The sequence below is a fragment of the Lytechinus variegatus genome, chromosome 4 (assembly GCF_018143015.1).
Source record: "Lytechinus variegatus isolate NC3 chromosome 4, Lvar_3.0, whole genome shotgun sequence".
Taxonomy (NCBI): domain Eukaryota; kingdom Metazoa; phylum Echinodermata; class Echinoidea; order Temnopleuroida; family Toxopneustidae; genus Lytechinus; species Lytechinus variegatus.
In genome coordinates, this window is record NC_054743.1 from 39,709,895 (window position 1) to 39,737,134 (window position 27,240).

The 27,240-nt window shown below is 35.9% G+C and overlaps 4 protein-coding genes across 5 annotated transcripts; 1 reads left to right on the forward strand and 3 right to left on the reverse strand.

The window, feature by feature from the left end:
• The first annotated feature begins 15 nt into the window (after window positions 1–15).
• LOC121414029 (uncharacterized protein C6orf118-like) lies at window positions 16–10,320 on the forward strand. 2 transcript variants are annotated; one of them, XM_041607068.1, is made up of 8 exons: window positions 16–104; window positions 3,580–3,923; window positions 4,322–4,852; window positions 5,210–5,341; window positions 5,933–6,120; window positions 7,043–7,355; window positions 7,597–7,658; window positions 9,568–10,320. In XM_041607068.1, exons 2-8 carry the CDS (start codon window positions 3,669–3,671, stop codon window positions 9,623–9,625), a joined length of 1,539 nt encoding a protein of 512 aa, XP_041463002.1. In that variant the 5' UTR covers window positions 16–104; window positions 3,580–3,668; the 3' UTR covers window positions 9,626–10,320. The 2 variants fall into 2 exon arrangements, with proteins under 2 accessions (XP_041463002.1, XP_041463003.1); XM_041607069.1 differs by having other exon boundaries at window positions 34–104; window positions 3,667–3,923.
• Window positions 10,321–14,047: 3,727 nt separating this feature from the next.
• Window positions 14,048–14,566, reverse strand: LOC121414031 (ribonuclease P protein subunit p21-like). Its single transcript, XM_041607071.1, has one exon. It carries the CDS (start codon window positions 14,564–14,566, stop codon window positions 14,204–14,206), a length of 363 nt encoding a protein of 120 aa, XP_041463005.1. The 3' UTR covers window positions 14,048–14,203.
• A 309-nt stretch (window positions 14,567–14,875) lies between these two features.
• Window positions 14,876–19,302, reverse strand: LOC121414030 (transcription initiation factor TFIID subunit 13-like). The gene is made up of 4 exons (XM_041607070.1): window positions 19,221–19,302; window positions 17,706–17,802; window positions 15,931–16,028; window positions 14,876–15,040 (listed from the first exon to the last, which is right to left on the reverse strand). The coding sequence occupies exons 1-4, from the start codon at window positions 19,299–19,301 to the stop codon at window positions 14,876–14,878; spliced, it is 441 nt and encodes a 146-aa protein (XP_041463004.1). The 5' UTR covers window position 19,302.
• A 3,741-nt stretch (window positions 19,303–23,043) lies between these two features.
• On the reverse strand, window positions 23,044–26,358 carry LOC121412982 (ileal sodium/bile acid cotransporter-like). The gene is made up of 2 exons (XM_041605746.1): window positions 25,363–26,358; window positions 23,044–23,058 (listed from the first exon to the last, which is right to left on the reverse strand). Exons 1-2 carry the CDS (start codon window positions 26,356–26,358, stop codon window positions 23,044–23,046), a joined length of 1,011 nt encoding a protein of 336 aa, XP_041461680.1.
• Between the last annotated feature and the right edge of the window lie 882 nt (window positions 26,359–27,240).

Genomic DNA, 27,240 nt, shown 5'->3' on the forward strand with positions numbered 1-27,240 from the left:
GTAAAATTAGTTGTGTAGCGCCATCTACAGTTCACTAGCATAGCAACTCAACTCGAGTAGGGTAAACAAATTCAGAATCAAGAACTAAAAATTGCTTTTCTACTGTAAGTATGATTAGTTTTAAAATTTTTCCTGGAGAAATAGTTTGAAAATTATTTTGTGTAACTGTTTCTTGGTTATTATCTTCTTGTGTGAAAGACATCTAACATTAATTCAAGGAGCCTAACGTTAAATGTGCAAATTCCAGTTTGAGAAATGCCAGTCCCGTGCGTGCATTTATTTGTTTGTAGACCAGTGTAGACATGTTACTGATCTGGACGTTTGTTAAATTTTAGTGCCCAATATACTCAAAAGTTCATCACATAATTAAATTACATTGAATAATAAAAAAGGAAATTCGTACGAAAAAAATAGTTGATCTGTTGATCGACAAATCACCTATTATAAATAAAAAATAAGAAAAAAAAATAATGAAAATGAGAATTCGTACAAAAATAATTGATCTGTCAATTGACAGATCACCTAAATAGAAATTATAAACATCTTGAGATTAATGAATGATCAATTGGGAATGTTTTAAAATTGTTTTGAGGTCCTAAAATATTTGCATATCAAGGCTCAACATTAACTTTAAAATCTTCATGTAATATAAATTTATAATATAAAGAAAAACATTAAAAATGAATAAAACAAACTTCTAAAATGTTAAATCTGCAGCCACGACCACTAAGTTACTTGTACTTTCACTATATATGTCTATGTGTATCTTGTATGTAAACCTTGTTTGCTGTTTTTATATTTTGCAAATTGATTTTTGGTAATATAATTTGTTTTTTCATTGTAAATATGAAATGATTGAAAGAGAATAAATGAATTGTATTGTTCCCAGGTTGTGTGGACTTTTTTCTTCGATCTAAACTTAATATTCTAGACACCCACTCTTCTTCTTCCTCCGCTTATATCGGAGATCAACAGCAAGGTGCTGCACAAAGAATGTCCAACAGTAGTTAATAATTACAGAGAGGAGAGAGATGTAATACGGCTAATATGAAGTTTATAATATGAAGTTTACACTCGTAATGGTAAAGTAAACAAATTATGCATAACAAATTCAGATACAAAACAATAATTTCCCTTTCTTTCTCTTTGAATCCCAAAACCTAGCGTATGGAGGCCCCAAATCAAATTTTTTTTTCTCTGCCTTGCAGCATATTAGCAGGAGAAAATCATGGATAAATATGCTGCAAAATTAGAACAATTCATAAAAGTAAGCAACAAAAAATATTTTTCAAAAAATATAATAAAAAAAGAAAACAAAACTAATTAAGAAAGAAGTGAAATAAAACAACCAAAAAAAATAAATGAAGAAAGAAAAAAGACAGGAAAAAATAAAAAAAGGAAAAAAAAAATAAAAAAGAAAAACAAATGAACATGAAAGAAAAATGAATAAAACTAAATGAAAAAAAAAAATGGGGGAAAGGGGAAGAAAAACGAGAAGCTAAACGAATATTTTTTAACAGCTGTGGCAAAAGTCTATTCTGACTGGAATGCAATTAAAAGCCAAGCAAATAACTTTCACTTGCCTTCTTGGAATAAGGCATTTACATGTTTTATATCCTTTAGTTTTTTGTCTCACCTGCGAAGCAAAGTGAGACTATAGGCGCCGCTTTTCCGACGGCGGCGGCGGCGGCGACGGCGGCGTCAACATCAAATCTTAACCTGAGGTTAAGTTTTTGAAATGACGTCATAACTTAGAAAGTATATGGACCTAGTTAATAAAACTTGGCCATAAGGTTAATCAAGTATTACTGAACATCCTATTAGAGTTTCATGTCACATGACCAAGGTCAAAGGTCATTTAGGGTCAATGAACTTAGACCATGTTGGAGGAATCAACATCGAAATCTTAACCTGAGGTTAAGTTTTTGAAATGTCATCATAACTTAGAAAATATATGGACCTAATTCATGAAACTTGGACATTAGGTTAATCAAGTATCACTGAACATCCTACATGAGTTTCACGTCACATGACCAAGGTCAAAGGTCATTTAGGGTCAATGAACTTTGGCCGAATTGGGGATATCTGTTGAATTCCCATCATAACTTTGAAAGTTTATGGATCTGATTCATGAAACTTGGACACAATAGTAATCAAGCATCACTGAAAATTTTGTGCAAGTTTCAGGTCTCATGATTAAGGTCAAAGGTCATTTAGGGTCAATGAACTTTTGCCGAATCGGGGGTATCTGTTGAATTACCATCATAACTTTGAAAGTTTATTGGTCTAGTTCATTAAACTTAGACATTAGAGTAATCAAGTATCACTGAACATCCTGTGCGCGTTTCAGGTCACATGAACAAGGTCAAAGGTCAATGAACTTTGGCCGAATTGGGTGTATCTGTTGAATTACCATCATAACTTTGAAAGTTTATGGATCTGATTCATGAAACTTGTACATAAGAGTAATCAGGTATCACTGAATATCCTGTGCGAGTTTCAGGTCACATGATCAAGGTCAAAGGTCATGTAAGGTCATTGAACTTTGGCCATGTTGGGGTTTTTTGTTGAATAACCATCATATCTCTGTAAGTTTATTGGTCTAGTTCATAAAAAGTGGACATAAGAGTAACCATGTATCACTGAACATCTTGTGCGAGTTAGAGTAGTATTCAAAGTCAGCACTGCTGCTATATCGAACCGCGTGATGCAGGTGAGACGGCCAGAGGCATTCCACTTGTTATAATTTATTTTTTTGTCCGTAGCAACATATTCTTTAATCAGGCAAAGTCAATGGGAAGAGGTATAAAGAGCTTAACCAAAAAATTAAAGAGAAAAAATGATGATAAGGGAATGGCAAAATAGTTCCTTCCTGGAAAAAAGTGTGAGAAAAGTCCTTCCCTATATTTGCCAAAATGTTGGAAAATCCGCATATCATATCAATGAAATGCTTTCCTAGAGTATTTATTTTCTCAAGAGTGGGTTAAGAAGTCATTTATAAACCAATAAAGAAATTATCTGTTTAATTTTGGCTAGAAAAGACACAGCTGCGAAAGAAACTAAGTATCAACAAACATACAAATGCACATGTGGGACAGCAATGTACTCACCTATGGGTTTTCGTGTGTATTAATTTAAAATTCTGTTTTTTTTAGTCGAAAAGAGAGGTCATAATTGCTCCTTCTAATGCTTGCAAATAATCAGGGTACACAAGATTTTAACAATATGGACTGTAGAAGGGCATTTCATTGGTGTTAAATGCGACTTTGACTTAGATTTTCAAAGTTCTGTGGAAGATTTCTTAGCAACACTTTGTATGCAGCTCCTCAAGTCTGTAGGCTGCTAGTTGCAATGGCTTCTTAGTCATACTTATGTATGGTGATAATAAATACAATTACTACGACTACTACTAAAACTTCTACCTCATGAATTATTTTGAATAAAAGAATCAAATTACATAATGAATTAATGTTGATAATATTATTAATGATGATGTCAATCTTTGCTATAATTGATCATTGTTTTTAAAGATGTCTTTTTCACTATTTGATACATTTAAAAATCTGTTTTATATCATAGTCAAACCTTCAAAACATTCTACGGCCTTCCTAAATAGAGAGTGTTGTAATAAGCATCCGACGGGACTATCATTGGTCTTTAAATTAGCCATGGCAACAAAGCAAGAGGATCTAGAAGGGCCACTCCCTCCAGCGGGGGTCAGTTCCCGTCCACTGAGAGATGTCATGGAAGGCATCTTTCTGGAGCAGAAGTATGACATCTTACTTCGAACCAAGGGTCACCTGAACCACAACCGCCTTGCGAAGCCCCCCGAGCTGGCAACCCACAAGCCCTGGGAGAGTTCAGGCAAGGAAGTACCCCTGCTGCTTGCTCCGAGCAAGCTACCTTCACCAAGAAGGGCTCAGGTAAATATGAAGTGATATCAATGAACTAGGAAACAATTACTCCTTACTACTCAATACAGTAAATCCTTATTGCTTTTTGTCAGTGGAGAAATGGATGGGAATCTTGTAGAGTACTTCTGAGGCCATAATGCTAATTGGAAATACATGTAGGTGTCTTTATTTTAACTATGGAAAAACAAAATACAGCATCTACCACAGATGCATGCTTTATACCCAGTTTTATGAGAATGCACCTGATTATCATTATGAAATAAGTAACATTTCATTTTATTTACATTATGCAAAATGAGTCACCAGAGAGTAACAAAATTTGCCTTGATAAAGTATTTTTGTAACAAAACATTAAACATGTTCATTACCTACCTGACAATGGATTTTGGGCTTTCCTCCTCTTACAGAGTAAAGAAGAAGAAATGGTACAGGCCTTATATCACTTCAGCACTGGGACAGCAGGGAGCATGCCCCACCCCACACCTGCGGACTTGCAAACGGACCAGAGAATGGCAAAAACATCCTCCAGTAGTCCTCGCTTTGCTAGCAGAGCCAGATCCCATGGAGCATCCAAATCAGATGCTAGGATGGATTCCCCAGCTTCGTACATTGATGATGGCGTTTGCGTTGAAGAGCTAGCAATGCCCGAAATAATGCTCCCAGTCTCTCGACAAAAAACAACTCGGGGGCTCTCGCGGACTCAGTCTCCCCCTCACAGGCTGCCTCCATTTGAGAAGAGGGAGGATAGGAGCGCTGGAGGGAAGGACTTGCACAAGCAACAATTTGTACAAAGTCATCTGGCTGGAATAACCAAAAAAGATCAGCTGAATAGGTTTCTGGACTTTCAGAAGAATGTACTTAGGAAAGAAGAGATGTATGAGAAAGGGGTCTTAACAGGAAGAAAGGCAGTTGAACATTTGGAGAGAAAATTATATGAGGTAAGGGACTCCGGAGGGGATTTACAATTAAAAAAAGGATAGATACCACTTTCTTGATCATTCAAACTGTAGCTCATTTTATTTTATAGATGCATTTAACTTTTGAGAATGTGTTTTCTTATCTCCTTTGCTCAGAAGTGATATTTGAGATATAATCAAGATGAAGTCAAATGCATGGCATTATTGTTCCCTGCAAATTGGTGAACAGTTTATTGAATGATTCACTTGGCTTCATATCAGATATCTTCTGGTTAGTGTCTTTTTCTTATTTATGCCAATAAGTACTTGTTATCTGTTGCAAGTATCATTGATTATCTGATTTGAATTATAAATTTTGATTGAACAACCAACTTGTAGAAACTGCAGGAGCTGAGTGTTGAGACGAGGTTCAGTGCGCCCAACTTCCATCGGTTGCAGATCTACAGTGATGTCTGGGATGAACTCATTGAAGAAACACCTACCTTTGCAAAGGTTCTCCAAGACATCAAGGTAAGATCTATCATAGATGAAGATCTACAGGAAGCATGATTTCTGGTCACTTAAGACACTTTGCTTGAGTAGGAATTTACAACCCAGCAGAAGTATGATCGCCTTGTATACTCTTTCTTTGTAGTACATGTTTTGCTAAAACGTTTAAATTATATATGAATTTTTTTTAGATGCATGGATAATTGCATGAATGTATGGAAGTGTAAATTTAAACCCATAATCATAGTCTTGAAATCATTGGGGTGTCCAGTCTTAGAAAAAAACTTGCCCATCAGAAAATAGTTCCGGATAGATAAGGCACGACTGTGACTAAGACGGGAAAGATATTAAATCTTATATCCTCTTTGCTATTTTGTCTAATGATTAATTTGAGACGTATGTTACTTCAGTTTTACAAAATATAAGTATTGCTTCAATAACAACAACAACAACACAAATTTTCAGCTTTGTTAATAAAAAGCATTATTGCTACGACAAAACAACAGTACATGTAGTATTGCTTCAACAGTGATAACAATTAAGATCATATTTTTTTCAGTTTCAGGTCTGTTTCAGTTCAATATTCTTTTCTTTGCTCTTTCCCCAATGCAGAGTGAGTTTGATCTGTACATGGGGTCTATCCTGGACACACAGCCTCACAAACACAGTGAGATCCTAAGCCAACAGGTCAGAGGACTGACCGCTAGTGGTGTGGTCCTGCCTGGTGAGCTGACCATTGGTCAAGAAGTGGTGAAGAAGATGGAGAAACAGACCAAAGATCTGCTTGAAGAGAATGAAAGGTAATGATCATATAATTTGAAGAGTAATCCAACTCAAATAGAAACATTGCAATTTTGCCCAACTTGTAGTGGAATGTAAGTCGCCGGTCTATCAGTTTCATTTTATATTATTTTGAATAAACATCATGCTTGTTTGGTTTTTGGTCTTTCGAGTAGAGTGGAATTCCACTCGAGTAGAGTGGAATTTTTCATTGATTATCATGATACTGTCTTTTAATAGGTTTTTAATAAAATCATTACTGTGTGAGTTCGTTTTAGTGTATAATTCTGATTGCTCTATGATAATAGTTGTGAAATTTTCTTTTTGAAAAAGATTGTACTATGTTTTTTTCAAATGTTTTGCTTATTTGCTTGAAAAAAAATAGACAAAAATAATGAAGAAACTTTTGTTTTACAACCCAGTACACCCACTTTATAACCTTAATAGACCCATATGCTTTTTAAAAGATTGAAATCTTTGCAAATATTCCTCTTCATGCTTTTCTTGTGTTAATTATGTTTTAAATTGATATTTATTACTTCTGTTTATATGCTTTAAGTGGATAGGTATTGGTGGTGATTTTTTTTTTACCTGATTGCTAAGAAAGCATGAATGCTTGTAAGCAAGCAACCAGAGGACCGACGGCTTAAGGTCCTCTCCGAAGGACCTGGTACTGAGGATTAATGCCTTACCAAAGGGCACTGGCGCACAAAGTGGGAATCGAACCCGGGTCACCGGAATACGAATTCCCCGCTCTGCCGACTGAGCTATCGCGCTATCACGCCTCCTCAAGTATTTGAAACTCAATTTGTATATATCTGTACCATTTGTTATACAGTTTATAAATGCAAAATGCAAAATATCCCTGTACTTAGGATAATATATTACTTACGAAATTTAAAGTTGACTAATTTACTCTTGGTTCTTACTGATCAAAATCAGGTTACGTGAGAAACTGCGACAAGAGCAATACGCAGTTGCCCGTCTCCCGCAAGTCATTGTCAACACTGACCCCTACGCCAAGAGTGCTAATTCCAAGGAGGAGGAGATAGTCCTGGGCCATGGCGATCAGGTCCTGGAATACCATAATGAGATCCTGGCCTTGCAGGAAGAGATAGAGGAGCTGACCGAGGACCTTCACAAGCACCATGTTCCTCGGTCTATCTGTGATCACATGGAAGGCTGTTTGAGGGATACAGAGGCTGAGGTGCTGAAACTACTATCTACCAATGAGTACCTGGAGAAGACAATACAGGTGATTTTTTTTTATTCTGAAGAGATAGGAAGAGAGAGAGAGAGAGGGAAAGAAAGAAGTGTGGACAAAAGAGAGACCTGGGTCCCGTCTTACAAAGAGTTACAATTAATCCAATCGATCATAAATCTATGGAAATCCATCAGTGTCATAATTTTTTCTATAGGAAATTTGCACAATGTCCTTTGTAAACAAAGAGAAGCACAGTGACTTTTATACTAATATATTAATCTTTTCATTGCAGGGTCTTGGGGTGGATGTCGATAAGCTTCTTGAGAGATATGATGCACCAGATACAGATATAAGGTGAGTCATTTGATTATCAAATCATTCATCCATTCTTTAAGGGATGTACTCAGATGGTTGAGCCGACCTTTTGCAAATAACAACCTGTGATAGGGTCGTGCTCAATTGCAAAGTAATTGATCGATTATTTAATTTTTAAAGGGAAAGTAATTGTAATTGTAATTGAAAAATTGTCATTTGAATTACTGTCGATTATTTTGATTACATTCAATTACATATCTTTTGATACTGGTACTCAATTTATTCTGGATTGCTTATTTCTCTTTTCCCTTTAAAGTCCGTCTCACACTATGCCGTTCATTGCAATCAGAATTTCAAATTAATTGTGATAACATTTGATAATGGATAATCCAAGTAATAAATATTACGGATCAGGGTTCAGAATAGTGGTAGGACTACTGAAATCAAAATTCAGTCCGGTTTAGAGCCTCCCTAAATAAATAAAAACAAATTCCACTCCAAATTTTAATGATGTCATCATTGGCTGCAGCTTGAAGCTAATTTGGACTATCCTCCGACAGTAGGGCTTGTCGAAAAGTAAAAAATATGATTTTAGATAAAATAAAATATGATTCTAAATGAAATAAATTTGCTTCTTGGAACTTTCACATTTAATGCAAAATAAGATTTCTTGAAAAATCGCGTTGCATCAGATTGCATAGTGTGAGCCAGGCTTTAAGTTTACATGTTGTACGTCATGATTTCTACAAATGAAGCATGCAAGTCTACATATTTTTGAGAATGTCAATTAATTTTAGCATTAAAGGGAGCGATAGGCGGATCAAAAATAAAACTAAATATTCCTTTTGTCAGTTTCTCTCTAACTTAAAATAATGTTCAAAGGGGTGTGCTACATACCAAGTATAAATTGATTTGATTTATGGCTTTTTAGAAAGTAATTGAATAGTAAATGTAAATGACAAAAGTAATTGTAAATGAATTGAAAAGTAATTGTAATTGAACATTTCTTCATTTACGTAATTGTAACTGAAGAAAGTAATTGAGCCAAACCCTGGCCTGCTATGATTTCATAAAAGGTAAATTCACGGGATTACCACAGCCAAAGGCAACGTGCTGCCACAAATATGTTTATACTTGCTTATATAGCACCTAATCCTTCTTTATCCCTGGCCTTAAGGCTTAGCCGACATACTATTACGCGTGTTCGCACATTGCAAGTTACACATTTACCTCCCCTGGATTGAGTGCAGCACCATGTGGTTTAATTTCTTGCTGAAGTTAATTATGCTTGACTGAGATACAAATCCACGACGCTGTTTCAAAGTCCGGAAACTAATCCATTGGGCAATGATGCTCTACATATTATTATTGAAAATAATCATGTAGAAAAATTCTTGATCTTGAACTGGGATTTGTAACTATATGTAAGTTTGAGAGCAGTATCTTTCAATTTGATTTCCTGGTTCTGGGGGTGTTGAGTGGACATTGGTTAGTGATACACTTATTTTCTCTTTTTCTAAATTTCAATATTTTAAAAAGAAATTATAGGAGAAATTTTAGGCTTGGAATGAGGATGGAGGATATTTTGTATTGGGCAAAGTCAAAGGGGAGGGGATAAGATACCTTGTTAAAAAGTCTGTGCCACATCTTTTGGCTGGAATCCAACCATAAAAGCACAATGCATCTTTTCATAGTGGCTATCCTGCATTCCCTTTTCTTTTCGTCTATGATGTTGGTTGAAAATTACGGGATCCCCTCTCGAAAGACGCAGTTTTTACTTTTGACAAGGTACCTAAGGGCAAATCCACATGAGGTAAATTCAGCCGCCTCTGCCCTTGAGAACAAAACTGGAGTCAAGACATTGGATCGCTTCTACTACTAATATCACACACTTGTAATGTTATCTTACAGTATGTTTTTAAAACATGATCTGATTTTCCCTTTGCAGAGCCATCTGGAAGAGCATAAACACTGCAGGGACAACACCATTTCCTGGTGTATTCTGAGTGTTCCAGGAGACATGCTGTCACCTGTCACAGGATGTAGAGGTACTGACCATCCCCAAGGAATTGTTTTGAATGGGTGAATTGAACAGTGAGAACTCCATCATCAGTGTGCATCCTCCATGTATTTCAGTTGCAACATCCCACCGAGCCCGTACACTATTCTTTGCCATCTTTGGGATTATGGAGTATCCTTACAGCATTCCACGTAATGCAGCATTTGTTTACTAGATCAATGAATGTATCAAGGAAACATGGTCTCATGTATTAGCTTTAACGAGCAGCACACCTTGTACTGACTCCAGAATGCTGTATTCTTGGCCTTTTGTTTATATTATCATCATCCCAACAGTGCATCTTGTGGTTCATGAATTCTGAACTGCATTTTGTAGAACCAATGGCAGCACACCTCACACCATGTATAGACAGTCCTTTCTTGTTTTTGCTAGGAATAGAGTATGCCTGAACATTCCAGAAGGTGCAGCATGAGATGACTAAAGCCGATTAGTCTTTTGTTAAGCATACTTGAAGCCCCAGTTAGAAATTACCATAAATAGCAGACCTTAACTGACTTGGTCAATGTTATTCAACTTTAAAAACCCTGTGGGTAGCAGGGGCCATGGAATGGTTTTCAAAGTGGGGTGAGGGGGTCTTACAAAGCAAAAAATCACAATCATATGGTCATTTTTACGTTTTTGTGCACGGTTTTGGGAAAAAAGGGGGGGGGGGGGCTGAAGCATACAAATGTTTCTTCTCAGTTTGAGAATTTTTTACAAAGTGAAACGATCCCTTTAAGATTGATTGATGTCATTGATTGAACTAAAGGCCCTTGAAACTTAGTCACAGATGTGTAGCAAACAGGTTATCAAAATCATCTTTTTTCTAACCCACCATAAATATTCATGTGCTATTCAATAATCTTCTTGTTGTTTTTTTAAAGAATGTAATTTATATGTACAGTATTTATAGTCTGCTGAGAGCATGAAGTGTACCAGAATATATTTTTTCTTGAATTTCATTTTTTGTCCAGCAATACAGTTCAAGAAAAGGAAGCATTCTGCACACTTAATGATCTAACCATATTGGCTTTTGGAACAGTCAACTGTTGTGGATTTTTATTCATTGATTTGGTTGAAAGCATTTGACATTACAAAGGTTTTGTGAACAAAATCCTGAACTTTGTTGTGTTGTATATATCCTATGGATTGGACGAAACAGCTACATGTATGAAGAAAAAGTCAAATTACTCTGCCAGAGGTTAATAATTGTAATAACACATGTAATATGTGGAATGATATGTTTGGTCCTTTTACAAAAAGGGCTTCGTTTATACAACATATCACAGACAAAAGTTACAGCTAAGATTTAAAAAAAGTAAAATCAATGTTAACTAATGTTGTGAAGTCGGGTCTTCACAAATTGTAATTTTTGTTTTCTAAAATCAGATTGGAGACAGATTTGGAGATGTGCAAATGGATTTACACTCTTCTAATTTTCAGAGGATTTGGTAACTAATCTCTTCCAAAGTGAATTATCTACCGTATATCATTGAAATGGATTTTCAATTGTATCATAAGAAGACGTGAAACTCTTTTACCTTTTATATATATTCAACTATAATTGATTTATTTTCCAACCTCCAGGAAAAATGTATGTTACATATATGTTTTGTCAATCAAATTAAAATTATATATAGAATTATTTGTGAATTGATTTCCTCTTTCATTCATGCATTTGCTCAATAGACTTGACAAAAGCAAGCATTTACATGTATGTCTGCTGTAGTGATGTTTATTAATGAAAATATGTACAATGATAATCACTTTATTTACATCATACATCTACATACAAAAATTTAAATGAAATCAAGACAATTAAAGGCGACCGCACACCTTACGACTGGTCTGCGACCCGATTTTGGAACAAATTGCTTTTTGCTCATTTTCTGAAGATGTGAATGGAACATAGGGTATCATTTTATTTGAGGTTAAAATTAATAGAAATAATATTATGGCAATTTTGAAAGATTGCAAGTCCTTATTTTGGAGTAAAGTCCAAATTAGTTTCAAATCGTAGCCAATCGTAAGACTGCTATGACGTCATTATGACTAGATATTAAATTCGCTTTTATTCTAAGGATGATAGCACAGTCACAAATTTGATCATAGGTATTCGTACAATGATTTAGAACATTACAGAGTAAGATATTCCAAGTCTCAATATTAGCATCACATTCTACTACAATCTATTCTAAAATCGGGTCGCGGACCAGTCGTAAGGTGTGCGGTCGCCTTTACACTTTCAAATGAATCAGAAAATTAAGACTTTCCAGTTTCATTTAAAATCCTCAAGGTACAGCCACTCTGAGTATCCTGTATTATAAGAAAATGGAGACCATATAAAATTTAGAAAATCTTTTGTAGTCTAGGGGTTCACTGCTTAAAAGGTATTCATGCACATTTTAATAAGCGAGACCAAAAACAATTCAACTTTAGGCCCTGAAGTTATGTATTGTAATTGTTAGCTGTACCAACAAAATATATAGTCACTGTGCCTTTTAATTATCATGAAATGGAAACCTTGTTTGATTTGCTGCTAAGCCCTGTTACATGTACATGGAGTTAATAATATATCAAATAGCCAAGTAACCATAATAATCAATTCTTTATGCAAAATGACCCTGCTCCATTTCATTCAACCATGGTAGCTGCATGCTTTAAATTTTTGATTAGATTTTAGCACAACTGTCAGGTACATTTCTATAATACAGCACAAATTGAACACTCAAACTAAAGGGCATGTCAGAGGCCTGTTTCATGAAGGACTTATAGCTGTTGTAACTGTGCCATTATCACAACTACCATGGTAACAGGACTCGGCAGCCAATCATAATCAAGGTTACCATGGTAGTTACCATAATGGCAAAGTTACAACAGGGGAGCGTTTCATCAACATTTTTGTCAGACAAGTTGTCAAATCTGACAACTTTCCTTGATTCTGATTGGCTGTGAGGCACTATTACCATGGTAACTGTCGGATAAAACATCCGACAAGTCCTTTCAGGAAACGCTCCCCAGATGTAACTCTTTATGAAATGGGCCCCAGAACTCCAAAGGTCAATTGGAGGGAACTGAGCACAGTGGACATGGCATCAACAACCATTGCTTTTGTGGCCTTCAATCATGGATAAATCAATGGATACAATGGTGTCTGGATGTCATCATGATTGCACATTGCCAGAAAAAGACAACACCCCGTCTTTACTTTTACAAAGAATTACGATTGATCTGATCAATCACAACTATGGACGGCCAACATCTATTATGCATGTTTGTTCAAAATATTTTCTAGCTATGATGTACAATCATGCATTCATTGTTTTCTTGAAAATTCACTGCACTTCTCTTCCATGGAATTATGACTGATTGGATTAATTGTAACTCGTTGTAAGACGGGTCCCAGGATCATTTTCTTACAAATTGTAATTAATGATTATTACCACAGCGGGTGGGTGTTTTATAAAGCTGTTCATACTACAAAAGACAGGTGACCTTAAATAAGAAACTAACCCAATGCCAATGGAGATCAGGGGCCCATCTCACAAAGACTTGCGATTGATCGGATCAATCTCAACTTTGGAAAGCCAGCAAAGTCAACATATTAGATGCATCTTTGCTAAAAAAAATTTTCTAGATATGGATGTATATCCATAAATTCATTGATTTTTTGACAGTTCAGTATGCTCTCCTTTCTTTACTTTTCGCACATTTCTTGTAGGAAAAATTATGACACTGTTGGATTTCCATAAAGTTACGATTTATTTGATCAATCATAACTCTTTGTAAGACGGGGCCCAGGGCTCCGGAACCAAGGTTTGCAATGAATTGCAAACATGAAAGAACTGCACTCATTGGCCAGTATTCTGATAGCAGGTTTAACTTAAACTCGGGTTTAAAGTTGTGGTTTAAGAATGGATAGCCAATTGTTACATAAATCACTAGAGATATCATACTTAAGCTCACTTGGCTCTCAAATCATTCATGATTGTCTAGGAAGTATAAATAGATAATTGTCTTCACCATAGATGAATCAGGAAAGAGCAGAGAGTAAACACAAGAAATTTACAACTTAATGAAAATTTTGATACTGTCGGCTTCCCATACTACAACTTTAAATCTGAGTTTAAGTTAAACCTGACTTCAGAATACGGGCCATTGGCTCCTGGCCAGTATTTTAAACAGAGTGTGCATGCAACGATAATCTTGATTGGTCATTGGTATTTAGCTATTGATTGCAAAGCTTTGTGTTATGGAGCCCTGGGGCCCGTCTTACAAAGAGTTGCGATTGATCCGATCAATCGCAACTATGGAAAGCCAGCAAAGTCAACATATAAAATGAAGTTTGTTCTAAAGAAAAAATCTAGATATGAATATTCATCTAGATATCCATATATTCATTGATTTCTTGACAATTTGGTGTGATCTCCTTAGTTTACAATTTTCCTGTAGAAAAAACTATGCACTATCGCGCATCCTCTTAGCACAAGTTTCTTTTGGCAATCTACACTTAAAAGCCGATTTATCAGCTCTTGTCTTGAATGGCTTCTGTTTTATGTGCCCACAGGACATGCTTTTCATCCGTATTGAACCTCTTGACTTGTTTACAATCCAAGCATGTCACGACCATGTGCTTCTGCCTACGACCTTTGACCCTGACGGTAGCAGTGACCCCAGGGATCAAAAGGGAACTGCACTTTTTGCATATAGTACGCTTGATATGAGGATCAAGTCTCAGCACAAGCTTTGCTGCTACACTCTTCATGGTCTCGATGTAGAACCTGGCCAGCTGAGTGTTCCCTGGGTTCTGTGCCAGGGTGCAGTGGGCTGCTTGGTACAGGTAGTTCATTCGCTGGTGACCCGTGTCACCTTTGCAACTTTTCACCATCTTGGGCAAGGCCGATCCTTCAGAGGTTCCGAAGCTAAGGATGTCTTCAAGAAATGCAGCGGTAATATGTGCTGAAAGTCACTGTATCGTAACCTTCATATCGTTTCCACACCAATAACAAACTCCTAATACTATCTCACTGTATTTCAGTTCTTACAATTCACAGCTGTCGTATCACCAGAAAAATTATCTAAGATCGAATATCTATATTAGTTTATTGGTCCTTTGCTGAGTTTCCTAAAGTAGCGGAACTTCCGTCCTAGTACCCGTATCATCTCCTATGATTGACAGTTCAACAGGATATTTTCACTAATAATTGGCTTCGTCAAATGCCTTCCTGGCTTTCTTGAGTTCTTCATTCATTAGCAGAAGCTGTTTGATTCTGGAATACTTGCGAGGGTCTTTCCTGATGAGAAAGATGATATCCTCTACTTGAACTCTGCCTTGTCGGCCTACCTGGGTTGCCTTCAGGGTCTGATTGAAAACAAAATGAGGAAGAGAATGAGATGCTGCATGGAACTATTATTTACTCTACTGCATGCAGTACTTTCCAAAAGTCAATAACAATTTAAAGCAAGTTTAAGGGTGGATAATGGGAAACATGTATTGTACCTCTGAAAAGACAAGCATGGTCTAGTTACTAAAATAAATCTCTATATTCTTCTAGACTACACCTCTAAAGAAAAAAGTTGACAAGCTTTCATGGGTAATGCATATCTTCATAAATATAATTGGAAAATCCATTCAAATACCTGTACATGTAGTTATTACTCTCTTGGCTTATAAGAGTAGAGACATTGCATCTAACTCTATTATTTTTGTTTTTTTATTGTTTGAATAATACAATTTTTTGTTGTTGTATATATTGGACAATAAGGACCAACTTGACTGAACCATATAGTATTGACCAATGCTAATTCCACATGTTCAGGGAGGAATGAATCATTGTCGTTTCCCTTGACAATGAGAAAATCAGAATATTTCATATCATAAAATACAAAAGAAATAGTGAGTGGATGACGTCATCAGTCTCCTCATGCGCATCCCGACCAGGATGTGAATATAACTGTTTTGTGAAATCATCCAAACTTTTTAAATGAAATGTCACAACTTTCTTATTCTGCATCCGATTTTGATGAAATTTTTAGCATTTTGCTTGTTTTGATTTTTCCCCATTTATTCAAATCAACATTTTTCTGCGGTCGACTTGACCTTTAAATATGATGACTATCAATACCATCATTGTCACGTTTAGTATAAACTTGTAAAAATCCACCTTGAACATTTGTGGAATATGCACTTTAGTTTATCCACACTTCTTTTTTTCTATTTATTTTCAAAAGCAACATGCATAGCACACTTACTATATCTGTAATAAAGCCAAGAACTAAATCTTCTAGTAGATCCACAGTTTCAGCATATGGGTTCTGATCATCACCAAAGCCATACATCATACATCTCACTGTACAGTAAGAAGAAAAAAGAACGAGATGTAAACATTGCTTTTCTGTAATATGATAAAAAAATATACATGTATATGGATAAATGATTTATACTTTGATACCTCCTACAGAATGACAAATGCTATCTCAAACTTGAAAAATTCTGTTCTCTCCATACATATCTATATATCAGGGGCGGATCCAGCCTTCGCCAATGGGGGGGGGGGGAAATTTTTTTTTTCAGCCATATTTTCCCTGATCGGCTACTCAAAGATGATTTTTGCCGAGATTTTTGGTTTGTTTGAAGGGGTAGTCCTAATAGTCACTTCTTAGCTTTATTCTCATTAAATAAACATAATATATAATACCATAATCCTTACTTATATAATGCGGGCACAAAGCGCAAGCTATTTTTTTTTGAAATCTTATGTATTTTTTCCTAAAATTTTGAACATTCTGGGCAATGTTCATTATCCTGAAAAAGATGTGTATGCAAATGAATAATTCTATGAACGTGAAGCGCGAGCAGAAATGCATTGATGGGAAAGGTACTATTAAAGACTGTTTGCAGTTAACCATGAAGACGTTATACATATTTCAAAAATCAAATAATGCGAGCGCGAAGCGTGAGCTGAAATTTTTACATAAGGAATGGAAATTCTAAGCACTTTTTGTGACTTAAACATAATAGGTATAACTAAACAATTGATGCGAGCGCAAAGCACGAGCGGAAAAAGTAGAGATTTAGACCTACTGAACGAGACACTCTATTCAAGTTTTGTAAATCATGAAAAGGATGAGTAACTGGGGATCTTCCTTACATTAATAATGCGAGCGCAGAGCGCGAACAGAAATTTTTTATATACGTTTTGAACTGATCAAAAAGGTACCTATTAAGGACTGCTTGCACTTAGCCATGGAGACGTTACATATTTCAATAATCAGATAATGCGAGCAGAGTGCGAGCTGAAAAATTCTGACATTTTCACACAAAGAATGTAAAATTCTAATCAATTTTTTTAATCGTAAACAGGATAGGTATTTATCTAAAGAATTGATGCGAGCGCGATCGGAAAAAAATTCGAGATTTAGACTTAAAAATGGGACACTCTATACATGTTTCGTAAATCATGAACAGAATGAGTAAAAAGGGATCTTCCTACATTAATAATGTAAGCACAAAGTGCGAGCAGAAAATTTTTGATATTGTGATCTGAAACTGGATAATGATTTAGTAGAGAACAAGTTGACTATCTGAATAAACATTATTCATTATTACTTTGAGTTTTAACATAGGAACGGCACATCCTTAGGACATGCATATGAGAATGATGACTTTCTTCCTATTCCTCTTGCTAAGTGTGAGATGAAACAAAAGGGGAAATTTGATTATTAGATTGATATCTTATTCATCAATGCCTAATAATAAAATTTTATAGTGACATGAAAGATTCTTTTTATTTTCCAAGTCTTAACCTCATCTTATTTCATTCACTTGTCTTCCTCCTCTTCTGTATATTCTTTTAGTATGGAATGATAAAACTCAAGGCATATCCACGTTAGCCATGTGCCCTAGAGGATGTACATGTAAATTAGAAAAAAAGGAGCATACATTTTAAGTTTATCTGCTAAATGGACCTTCAGTTATCTTGCAAACTAAAACAGGATGGAAAGCCTGAAATCATAATGCCTCTTACACTCTTTGTTGAAGAACCTTTTTTTCTTATCGGCACTCTCAGCTGGAATTTCTTGATCAACTTCCTGCCCATCGAAGTCCTGGGTATCCTCAGTTTCCTGTTTCAGGAGAGAATGATCAAATTGCAAACAAAACCGTTTTCTATAGATGACAGTGTGATGCATGCAGAGGGAAAAATCCCATACTGGTACATGTACCCGTAGATCTAGCTCTGTAATTTCAGTTCATCGGTGAACAGTAGAGCCGCTGGTCCAAAAATTGGGATTGTCCCAGAAACGAAGGACATCCTCATAAACCAAGACAAACCATATCTTGAAAAATGGAGATATTCCTTGTTTATGGGGACAGCTTTTTTTTCACTTACCCCTCCGAGAAATAGACAGCAATTACAGGGATATCGTGTGCTAATACAGATTCAGTGACCTCAATTCCCCAAATTCACCATCTATTTTTCATGACTTGTCATCTTCCAATAATCTTGTTATGAGACCTGATATGTTTAAGATTGGAGTCGGCACTTGACTGGTGAATGAACTATCCTAGATTTCATGTTTGGAGAAATCTTTGAAAACCGAGACAGTCCCTGTAACTTGGACGTCCCCAATTTTCTTACCAGTGCCTCTACTGGTGAACTACACTGTTAAGCAATAATGAAGGTCAATTTTTTAGCCTTTCCCGCATGACTTCCTGGGAAAAATGGCGGCCGACTTTAGCTCATGAAAGTGCCATTTTCATGAGAGGACGTTTCCAACATCCATGAACATGGGGAAAACCATTGAAAATCCACTTTGAGTCACCGTACAGATCGAGCTAGAACTTTGGTCTTTGTATTCGATGAGTGGAGCCAACGGACTTCAGCGGAACAACCATGAAGCTTTTGGTCTAATCATAACCTATCACAAGGGAGCTCTGGCCCGCAAAACGGGTCGGAGCCCAGGACTTGCCCTAGTAATATTAGGCAGCGGGTACACCAGAAGTGGGAACGCAGCACACGCGACCCACAAATTAGAAATCCACTGCCAAACGCGGTTCATGGTGTACGTGTGTTCTTCATCCATTAATAATAATGGATGAAGAACACAAAAAAGTCACAAACGATTTTTATATTATTATAAGTAATCATGATAATCGAGGCGCAAGTGCACAATTTATTTTTCCCCAATTTATTTGGAAAGCTATTGCAACCCCATCTTGGAGTATACCCTTGTCTGCCTAGTATTACACGGAAAACCACTGGATCACTTCAGATTCCCTGACCTAATCATATTTCATAACCTTGTTGGCTTGTTCATTGAAAGAGTGGTATTTCGTAACACTAACAGTGCACAACAAACAAATTTTGCAGCATATGGGACATACAATAAAATATAACTTAACTTCATTACTGTTACCGATCTCTCAAAGTAACAATACGAAATAATTTTATCCTGAAATAAAGAAATACATCTTAGTTAAATAAAAACGAAAAGATTATAGCAAATAGTGCCCTATTATTGTGACAAAACGAAAAGCAAACCTCTGAATTGGAAGCAGCAGCACTTGAAGATTCAGCCATTATTGTAAAAATGACGACAGAGGGCGTGCGTGACTGCAACATGATCCAGTGCTTCCCCTTTTTAAAACGAAACTTCCTGGAATTTACTCTGAAAGTTCTTGGAATTTTACAAAATATCTTGGAATTTTCTGAACGGTTCTCTAATCTTAAATAAGTTATAATTCTCTTCTATACACACACAAAGCATGAAATATAGGACCCAGTGCCGTAATTAATCCGAGCCTGCTATCCTGTTTAAAGATATTTTAATAAATAAATAATAAATAAATTGAGCCAAAAATTTTGAGGGGGCAAAACGTGACGTATAACGGAAAAAGTTTATAAAGAGTCGCGAGCGAGCGAGATAAATTTTTGACATTTTAATTAAAGTGATCCAATTTTGTTACAGATTTTGACATAATATTCAGATAATATGTTATTCTAGAAATTCCTGGAAAACTTCCTGGAATGATTCTGGAAAATAGCAAAACTTCCTGTAATTTCCTGGATTCCAGGAAGAGTGGAAGCGCTGGCAACATCGTCAGTGCATTAGTGTTTCCTCAGATCCAAAACATTTTTTCCGCAACTGAATCCCAAATTTCCTGAAAATTCATGAATTTCCAGAAATTTTCAAATTTGATTTTTTAAAATCAAAATCGGCCAATAATACAGCGAGCCTATATTCAGTCCAAGTGACCAAAATCAACGAATTATTGTTCAACAAAATTGACGAAATGCGAGCTCGGAGCCAGAGCAGAAAATTTTGAGCTTCGTATCGAGGTACACAATTCTTTAATAACATAAATATCAAAAAAATTTTCATTGTGATTTTCGGATTAGCCAGAATTACCTAGAATTTTTTATCGTACCCGAAAATTACCAGAAAATGATCCGGATTCACCGGAATTCGGGTAATTTCCTTCAAAGTGCTTAGTGGAAAGACTGGTCTGGATGCAAGCTATAAGCGCGGGGGGGGGGGATAATCAGGTGGGAAAAAACCCTGACTGAACAGAGATTGCAGCTTTCCTTGGTCTGCCTTGGCCATGGCCTTAAGGATTTGAAGCCTTGAAATCAATTCAAGGCATTTATAAGAGTTAAGCATTTACTTAGTTTTAAAAACATTTTTTGTTTGTGAAAGACGATAATTATAGCATCCCCATCACCAGACATTTGAACTAATAGAGAAGTATAACAATAATGTTTTTATGATTTTGAACATGAAAAATATATAACATTAAATAATGAGAATGGAGATTTAGCATCAAGATGGAGCGGTAGTCATGCAGTTTAAGTTGAAAAAGAGTATTGAATTTATTTTCATTTTTAAGCCTTAGGCCCTATACGATACGTCACTCACTATTCAAAAACACAAATTCGAAGCTTAAACTCAATTCGATAGAAAAAAAAATCTGGAAAAATATCTTTAAAAGCACTTTTTCATTCATTCATTCATTCATTCATTCATTCATTCATTCATTCATTCATTCATTCATTCATTCATTCATTCATTCATTCAATTTTTCCAACAATATCAATAAGCAATAATTACAACAAATAAAATATAACATCAGAAAATACAAATGACATAAATATTCAAATAAACCAAATATAAAGAATATACACTTGATACAGAAGACAATATATCAGAAATGTTGTAAAAATGGAGTTATAATTGAGTTATTTTGTGATAATCGTGCCTACAAATGCCACAAACATACAGGCAAATCTGCCATCAAGACATTCATGAATGGCATATCATAAGATAAGCCTATCTAAATATTCCCAAAGTAAGAATAAACACAAACACATCATTTCGCATCGATGGCTCGAGTAAGTACATTATGAAGGCGTGTCTGCTATAGGTATATTTTCAAACATTTTCCCCAGTTTTGGAATACCGAGTTCAACAACTTCTAAAGTTCAAGGTCAATGTTTGCTCTTTTTCACTCATAGTACAGCAACGAGGAGACATCTAATAAATATATATTACCCTGATTACAAGATAAAAGTTCATTCAAATGTTTGCGTAGTCCTTTGAACTGTACATTGATTTATTTAATGGCCCAATAATTTGGAACAACCACATTTTTCTCATGAACTTCGTAATTTGTTTACTAGATGGGGGTAGATTTAATTCATATATGTTTCCCTTTTTGTTTTCATTCTTGCTTTTGTCTTTTTGTAAGTGTTGTTTCCTACCATAAACATGTAATTACATCTTTGGCCGATGTGTGATCAGTGACGGGGGCATTCCATACAGTCACCCAAGTTGGCGAAGTAGATCATGAAAACATAAACATAAACAACTTTACTAAAATCTAGATATTGATACAATTAATTTGTATAAAATGAAGATCCTTCAATGAACGATGCAAACAGAAACATTAACTTTTGAAGGCATGCAATTAACACTGTTAGAAAAAATAAAAGAAGTTCCTGCAGCAGAGTCTCGAGAACACCTGTAATCTTACCGAATTGCGTAATAATCATTCTGTAAATTCATAAAACAAGAATTTTTCTGCAATTTAACAGAACAGGTCTGTTTAAAAAGGGAAAAAGGGTGTTTTATTCAAGGAAATTTGTAAGATTCCATACATCAAATACCAATTTCCTGTAAGATTACGCAATTCGGTAAGATTACAGGTGTTCTCGAGACTCTGCTGCAGGAACTTCTTTTATTTTTTCTAACAGTGAAGGTATAAAGAAAATTTACCGTTCTAGGTCACACAGTATACGCAGGATTCTGGCCAACTATTGAGTTCCGCCTGGCCAAAAAGCTTGTCCCAACAAAGCTTTCTACTTCTCAGATGAATATATTTTTTTTTCAACCACCAGAGATCTGGGCCCCGTTGTACAAAGAGTAACGATTGATCCGATCAACTGTAACTCTATGGAAATCCATCAGTGTCATAATTTCTTCTACAGGACATTTGCAAAATGTCCTTTGTAATCAAAGGAGAACACTCCAAATTGTCAGGAAATCAATGAATTTATGAATATGGATTCATATCTAGAATTTTTTTGACAAACATGCATTTCATTTCATTGATTGGATCAATCGTAACTCTTTGTACAACGTGGCCCTGATCTGCCAGGCAGGCCAATATGTTGTCATGATATTAGCTAAAAATATGTAACTTATACATTTCCCACCAGAGTGGGAACTGGACCATACGGGTCGTGTGGTCCAGTGGTTAGAGCATTGGACTCATAATCGCAAGGTTGTGAGTTCGAATCCCAACGCTGCCATTGATAAAAAGGCCCGAGAGTGTTATCTCGTCTATAACGTCAGCCACTATGATTGACTAACCTAGACGTAAAATGTTTACTATAGGTAACTGGTTGTATACCAGCTTAAAAAATTACGTTTACCAGCAAAACGCGCAGTCCTGCTGAGTTTTTATACGTTGCCATAAACAGAAACATAATAACCAGTAAAGAAATAATTTGCTACCTTACGAAAGATTTGGAATTAAATATTCGTTCCCACTCTAATACAGTATGTACATTCAGAGAATACCCTCAAAGTTAGGATTCTAAATATCTGAAAAGGAACTCCAATTAGCACTGCATTCACGAGGCATGAAAGAAGGCGGTTTGAATTCAATTGAATATCCTTAACCTGCTTCAACTTAGTCCATGAGAACTTAGAACTTAGGCGGTTTGAATTCAATTGAATATCCTTATCCTGCCTTAACTTAGTCCATGAGATGACATTTTATATACGAAATAATGCCAAGCCATATAAAGATTTATTTTTTTCTTTCACAAACATGGACACGTTGAATATTAAACATCAAGTCGTCTATCCACAGAAAATCTTCATTTAAAAAGAAAATGTGAAAGATTTAACTTATATTCTCTGGATAAATATTTTATCCAAGTAATCAGAAAATAAGAAATCTCACATTATGAATGACGTTTAAAGTGTGAATATGAAAGAATCATAGTTTTTGAATAATTATTATTTTTCAACTCACTAAAAACCTTAGTTTCATACTTCAAGAACGACATTGCAATTTCCAGATAGCTTGAGGGTTTAAAGTGATTGCTTATTATGCACACACCGATGTGTGCGCAATATTTGCATGTAAATCTTTACCAAATGGCTCTTTGCCAAACTGCTTCATGTTTTATTTCATTATGATGATCACGTAGTATAGTAAACAAAGAAGTCTTTTGAAAATTCATGTTCATTTATTATATTAATCATGTTTGCTTTTTTATAGTTATCACATTTCAGCACCTAATCAATTGGTGTATCCATAAGGCATCACAACACCAATAAATCAATTTGTCCGCGTATCATTAAGTTTATTTTATGATTACTGTTTCTGCACAGAGCAGTTAGTCGGGCCTTTTGGGACCTTCGCTTCCTCCAAGAACCTGTAATTAATGGATCACTTGACATTATGCCCCGGGCCCTGGGTGCATAATTAGGATAATGATACCCTTTTATTAAGCTGGAGAAATCAAACTGTCCATTTTTTTTAATGGTAATTCCATCTTTATTGAGAAACGGATTGCTGGGACGCATACTGTAGACATATTTTGGTAAAGATTTGTTGAATATGAACGTTAAAAAGGGGAGCAGAGAAAAGGTATTATAAAAAATTTCCTACCGGGCATACATGACTAAAATGTTTCAGTTTAAGTCAGCAAATATGAGGAGTTTCAGCAGTTTAGATTGTGAATTGGCATGGTTGAAATTGAAGGGTTATTACATTATTATTATTATTAATTATTTATACTGCTCTTTTCCCATGCGGCCCAAAGGGCTCACCATGAAATAATTGAAAGAAATTATGTAATATCAATATAATATAATATAACGGTCTTCGTTAGGAAAATCCCCCTGAACTTCGACTTTGTTGCATATGGATTTTTAAGAAACACACAAGAAGAAAACACAACCCAAATTCATGCAGAAAACAATTTATTTAGTTTTTCTGATAGTGACTCTTATTGTATAACAATGAAGAATATAAAATGAAATTGGGACGGTGTTTCCAGTCAATTTATTTTCTTACCTTTAAAGTAGTAGATAATAGTGCAGTTTTCTTACGGCTTAATTTGTATAACGTATGGGACCTTGTTACAAACTTTAAAAAGTCAAATAAAAAGAATCGGCTCAACTTAACATCGGTAATGTAAGTAACGTAAAGTATGACCAAAGTTTGGATCAGCAGGTGGATATAAGTACTGTCAACGCATCCTATCTAAAATGTGTAATAAAAATGCATCCAAATGTCTTATTTAGACTTGAAATTTATCTTGATTTTGCAAAGAAAAAAATATACATAATAGATTTGTCTTAAACATAAACTTTAAGGTATATGGAAAAGATAATGATTTTAAAACATTTGTTAATGTCTTGTGCTAATGGTACGGTTATATAAGTCAGTATTCAATAAACATGTATAACTTACCCGAAGAGTACAAGAGTAACCATAATATCATTGAGATCGGAGCAATATCAGCCCCTCTTTAAGGGCTGATGACATGGATTAGCATATTGCACTTACAGTAATTAATGACAAGTGATCAGATATGTATTTCTGCAGACCCCTAAAACCCTCTTTTAAATGGTAATGAATTATTTAGTATTCGAGGGTTTTCGTTTAACGTGAACGAACTGTCAAATGAAATATCGTTATCAGGAAGTACAATGATGTAACTTCGATGAATTAAACATTTTAGAAATATGAAGTCTCGAATGAGATCATCATCAGACAACAAACCAGGGGGCGTGCTGGATAATCAGGTTTTCGGGTGCGTCCCCGAATCGAAATTAATAAAAATGTAAACAACACCAACTATTACAATTATGGCGGCCATATCAACGTCCATACTAAGATTAATAATGATGATGACAGTCAGAATGATGATGATGACAATTAAAGTAACAATATGGTACAAACTTCATTGCTACGAAGTGTACCTTATACTGTTCGAAATCGACGTATTATAAGAACAAAAATGAACCAACAGAAATGTTTCTTAGATTACAAATTTACAATGGACTACAGATATAAGAATTGTATAGGCTTATTCAGTGTTACTAATCACCACCATCACCGCCTCCATCACCACCATCACATCCACCACCACCACCACCACCAACCCCATCGCCACCACTATCGCCACCAGCATCTCCACCAGGAAAACTGATACCGACAAGTTTGTTGTTGTTTTTGCATATAATTTGGTCATCATCAAGCGTGTTTATAGAGGTGAGGACAACTGCCTTTCCATTTTCCTCCTTTCCTTTGCCTTGGTCATCCGACTCTATCTTGATGATATTTTCGGTGTCTTCGCCTTGCTTCCGCTTTACAAATCTGGTGTAGACGATCTTGCCGATGACCAGTACGATGCCAATAAGAAGCATTGACAGAAAGGATAAAGTTGGCGCCGAAGAAGCCAAATCTGCTTCCGGTGAAGGGTACACGGCTCTAAGGACAACTAAAGCAAACAACCCGTTCTGAACCCCTGTTTCCATAGAAATGGCAACCACTTTATTGTTCGGAAGTTGCAGCAGTTTTGCAATAAATCCACCAAGGAATGCTCCACATACAGGTAGCAGGAAAGCAGCAAGGTAAACATATAAGGGAGACAAAAAGATATACAAAGTAAACGGAATCAGCAGGCCAGCAGATGCTAACATTACGACTGCTACAATGGGCTTCAAAATCTTCAAAACCTTGTCTTTGATTGATGGAAGCTTATACTTAAGCAACATTCCGAGTAGGATAGGGGTCATGAGAATGGCTATCTGCATAGCAATCTGGCCGTAAGGCGTTTCGATATTTTCTGACTGAATCAAGAATCTGGTATATATGAATATATTCAAGGGCATCGTTGCCAAAGCCAGTGCCGTCGAACAAGCCGTCATCGTTACGCTAAGGGTATAATCAGCGTCGAGTAGGATAGTTAGGTCGTTGCTAATCTTACCGCCGGGACAGCATCCCAATAGAAGAAGACCCAGCGCGTACCCGGTGTCAAGTCCAAACATCTTCACAATACCCAGCGATAAAGCGGGCATGATGGCGAACTGACAAAAGAATCCGACGAAGATCGGGATTGGATGCTTGAAACAACTTGCGATTTCTTCGAGATCCATACTCGCTCCCATCATGAAGAATATACAGACCAAAGGGATATAGAAAATATACTGGAGAATCCCCTGGATCAAAAAATTTCCGACATTAACCTTCACTTTTAGAGATGCAACCTGAGTACTATTGGTAGATCCCACTGCTGACATAAAAACCCGAAGATTAGAAATGCCAATGTGTCGTCCTTTAAGAGTCACTTGGGCGGTCACAGGAAAATGGCTATCGTTATTCATTTCAAGTCGGGCGAATGTCTGGTTCATAACTTCAAATGTGTACGAGTTTTCACTGTCGAAGAAAACGGAAACGGCACCATCGTAAGAAACTACTGAAACATTGATGGTTTTATCTTGGCCTTCGAACATAACTACTTGCGTGACATCACCAAATGTTATGTTGATAGGCTGCAGCTCACCAAGCCCTGCATGTAGAATGCACAATAGGACACAAATGCTCGTACAGAGTGAAGTCGCACCCATATTGAAGTGTCAAGAAGAATGACGTTCACAGAAATCTGGGCGGAAGGAAAAACAAAACAACATTGTTGTATAACAATATCAATCTTAGTGTATTTTCAAACGTGAATCTTGAATCATAATTGTAATGATGATTGCTATTGTTATCGTGACTGTGATTAGCGTTCATGATTCTAATCATGTTCTGGTTTGGTTCCACACGTGCTAAATATTCGTTAATAGCCTTATTTTTCACTGGAATTATATCATTGAATTTTTTTTACCGTTTGAAACAGCGGTTAGTTAACTAGATGACCAAGGCCAATAAATCCAAGGGCCTTTTCAAACGAATCTTGAATCATCTGTGTAATGATGATTGCTATTGTAATCGTGACGATAATTAGCGTTCATGATTCTAATCATGTTCTTGTTTGG

What these genes read in the sequence shown, in the direction of transcription:
- LOC121414029 (XM_041607068.1), top strand. Translation starts at nt 3,669, where the DNA reads ATGGCAACAAAGCAAGAGGATCTAGAAGGGCCACTCCCTCCAGCGGGG. An exon ending in TGGAGAGAAAATTATATGAG is followed by an intron (nt 4,853 to 5,209) that starts GTAAGGGACTCC and finishes ACCAACTTGTAG; the next exon opens with AAACTGCAGGAGCTGAGTGT. An exon ending in CTGCTTGAAGAGAATGAAAG is followed by an intron (nt 6,121 to 7,042) that starts GTAATGATCATA and finishes GATCAAAATCAG; the next exon opens with GTTACGTGAGAAACTGCGAC.
- LOC121414031 (XM_041607071.1), bottom strand. Translation starts at nt 14,566, where the DNA reads ATGGTGAAAAGTTGCAAAGGTGACACGGGTCACCAGCGAATGAACTAC.
- LOC121414030 (XM_041607070.1), bottom strand. Translation starts at nt 19,301, where the DNA reads ATGTTGCAGTCACGCACGCCCTCTGTCGTCATTTTTACAATAATGGCT. An exon ending in CTGCTGCTTCCAATTCAGAG is followed by an intron (nt 17,803 to 19,220) that starts GTTTGCTTTTCG and finishes CTCCTGAAACAG; the next exon opens with GAAACTGAGGATACCCAGGA. An exon ending in AAGGTTCTTCAACAAAGAGT is followed by an intron (nt 16,029 to 17,705) that starts GTAAGAGGCATT and finishes CTTACTGTACAG; the next exon opens with TGAGATGTATGATGTATGGC.
- LOC121412982 (XM_041605746.1), bottom strand. Translation starts at nt 26,358, where the DNA reads ATGGATCTCGAAGAAATCGCAAGTTGTTTCAAGCATCCAATCCCGATC.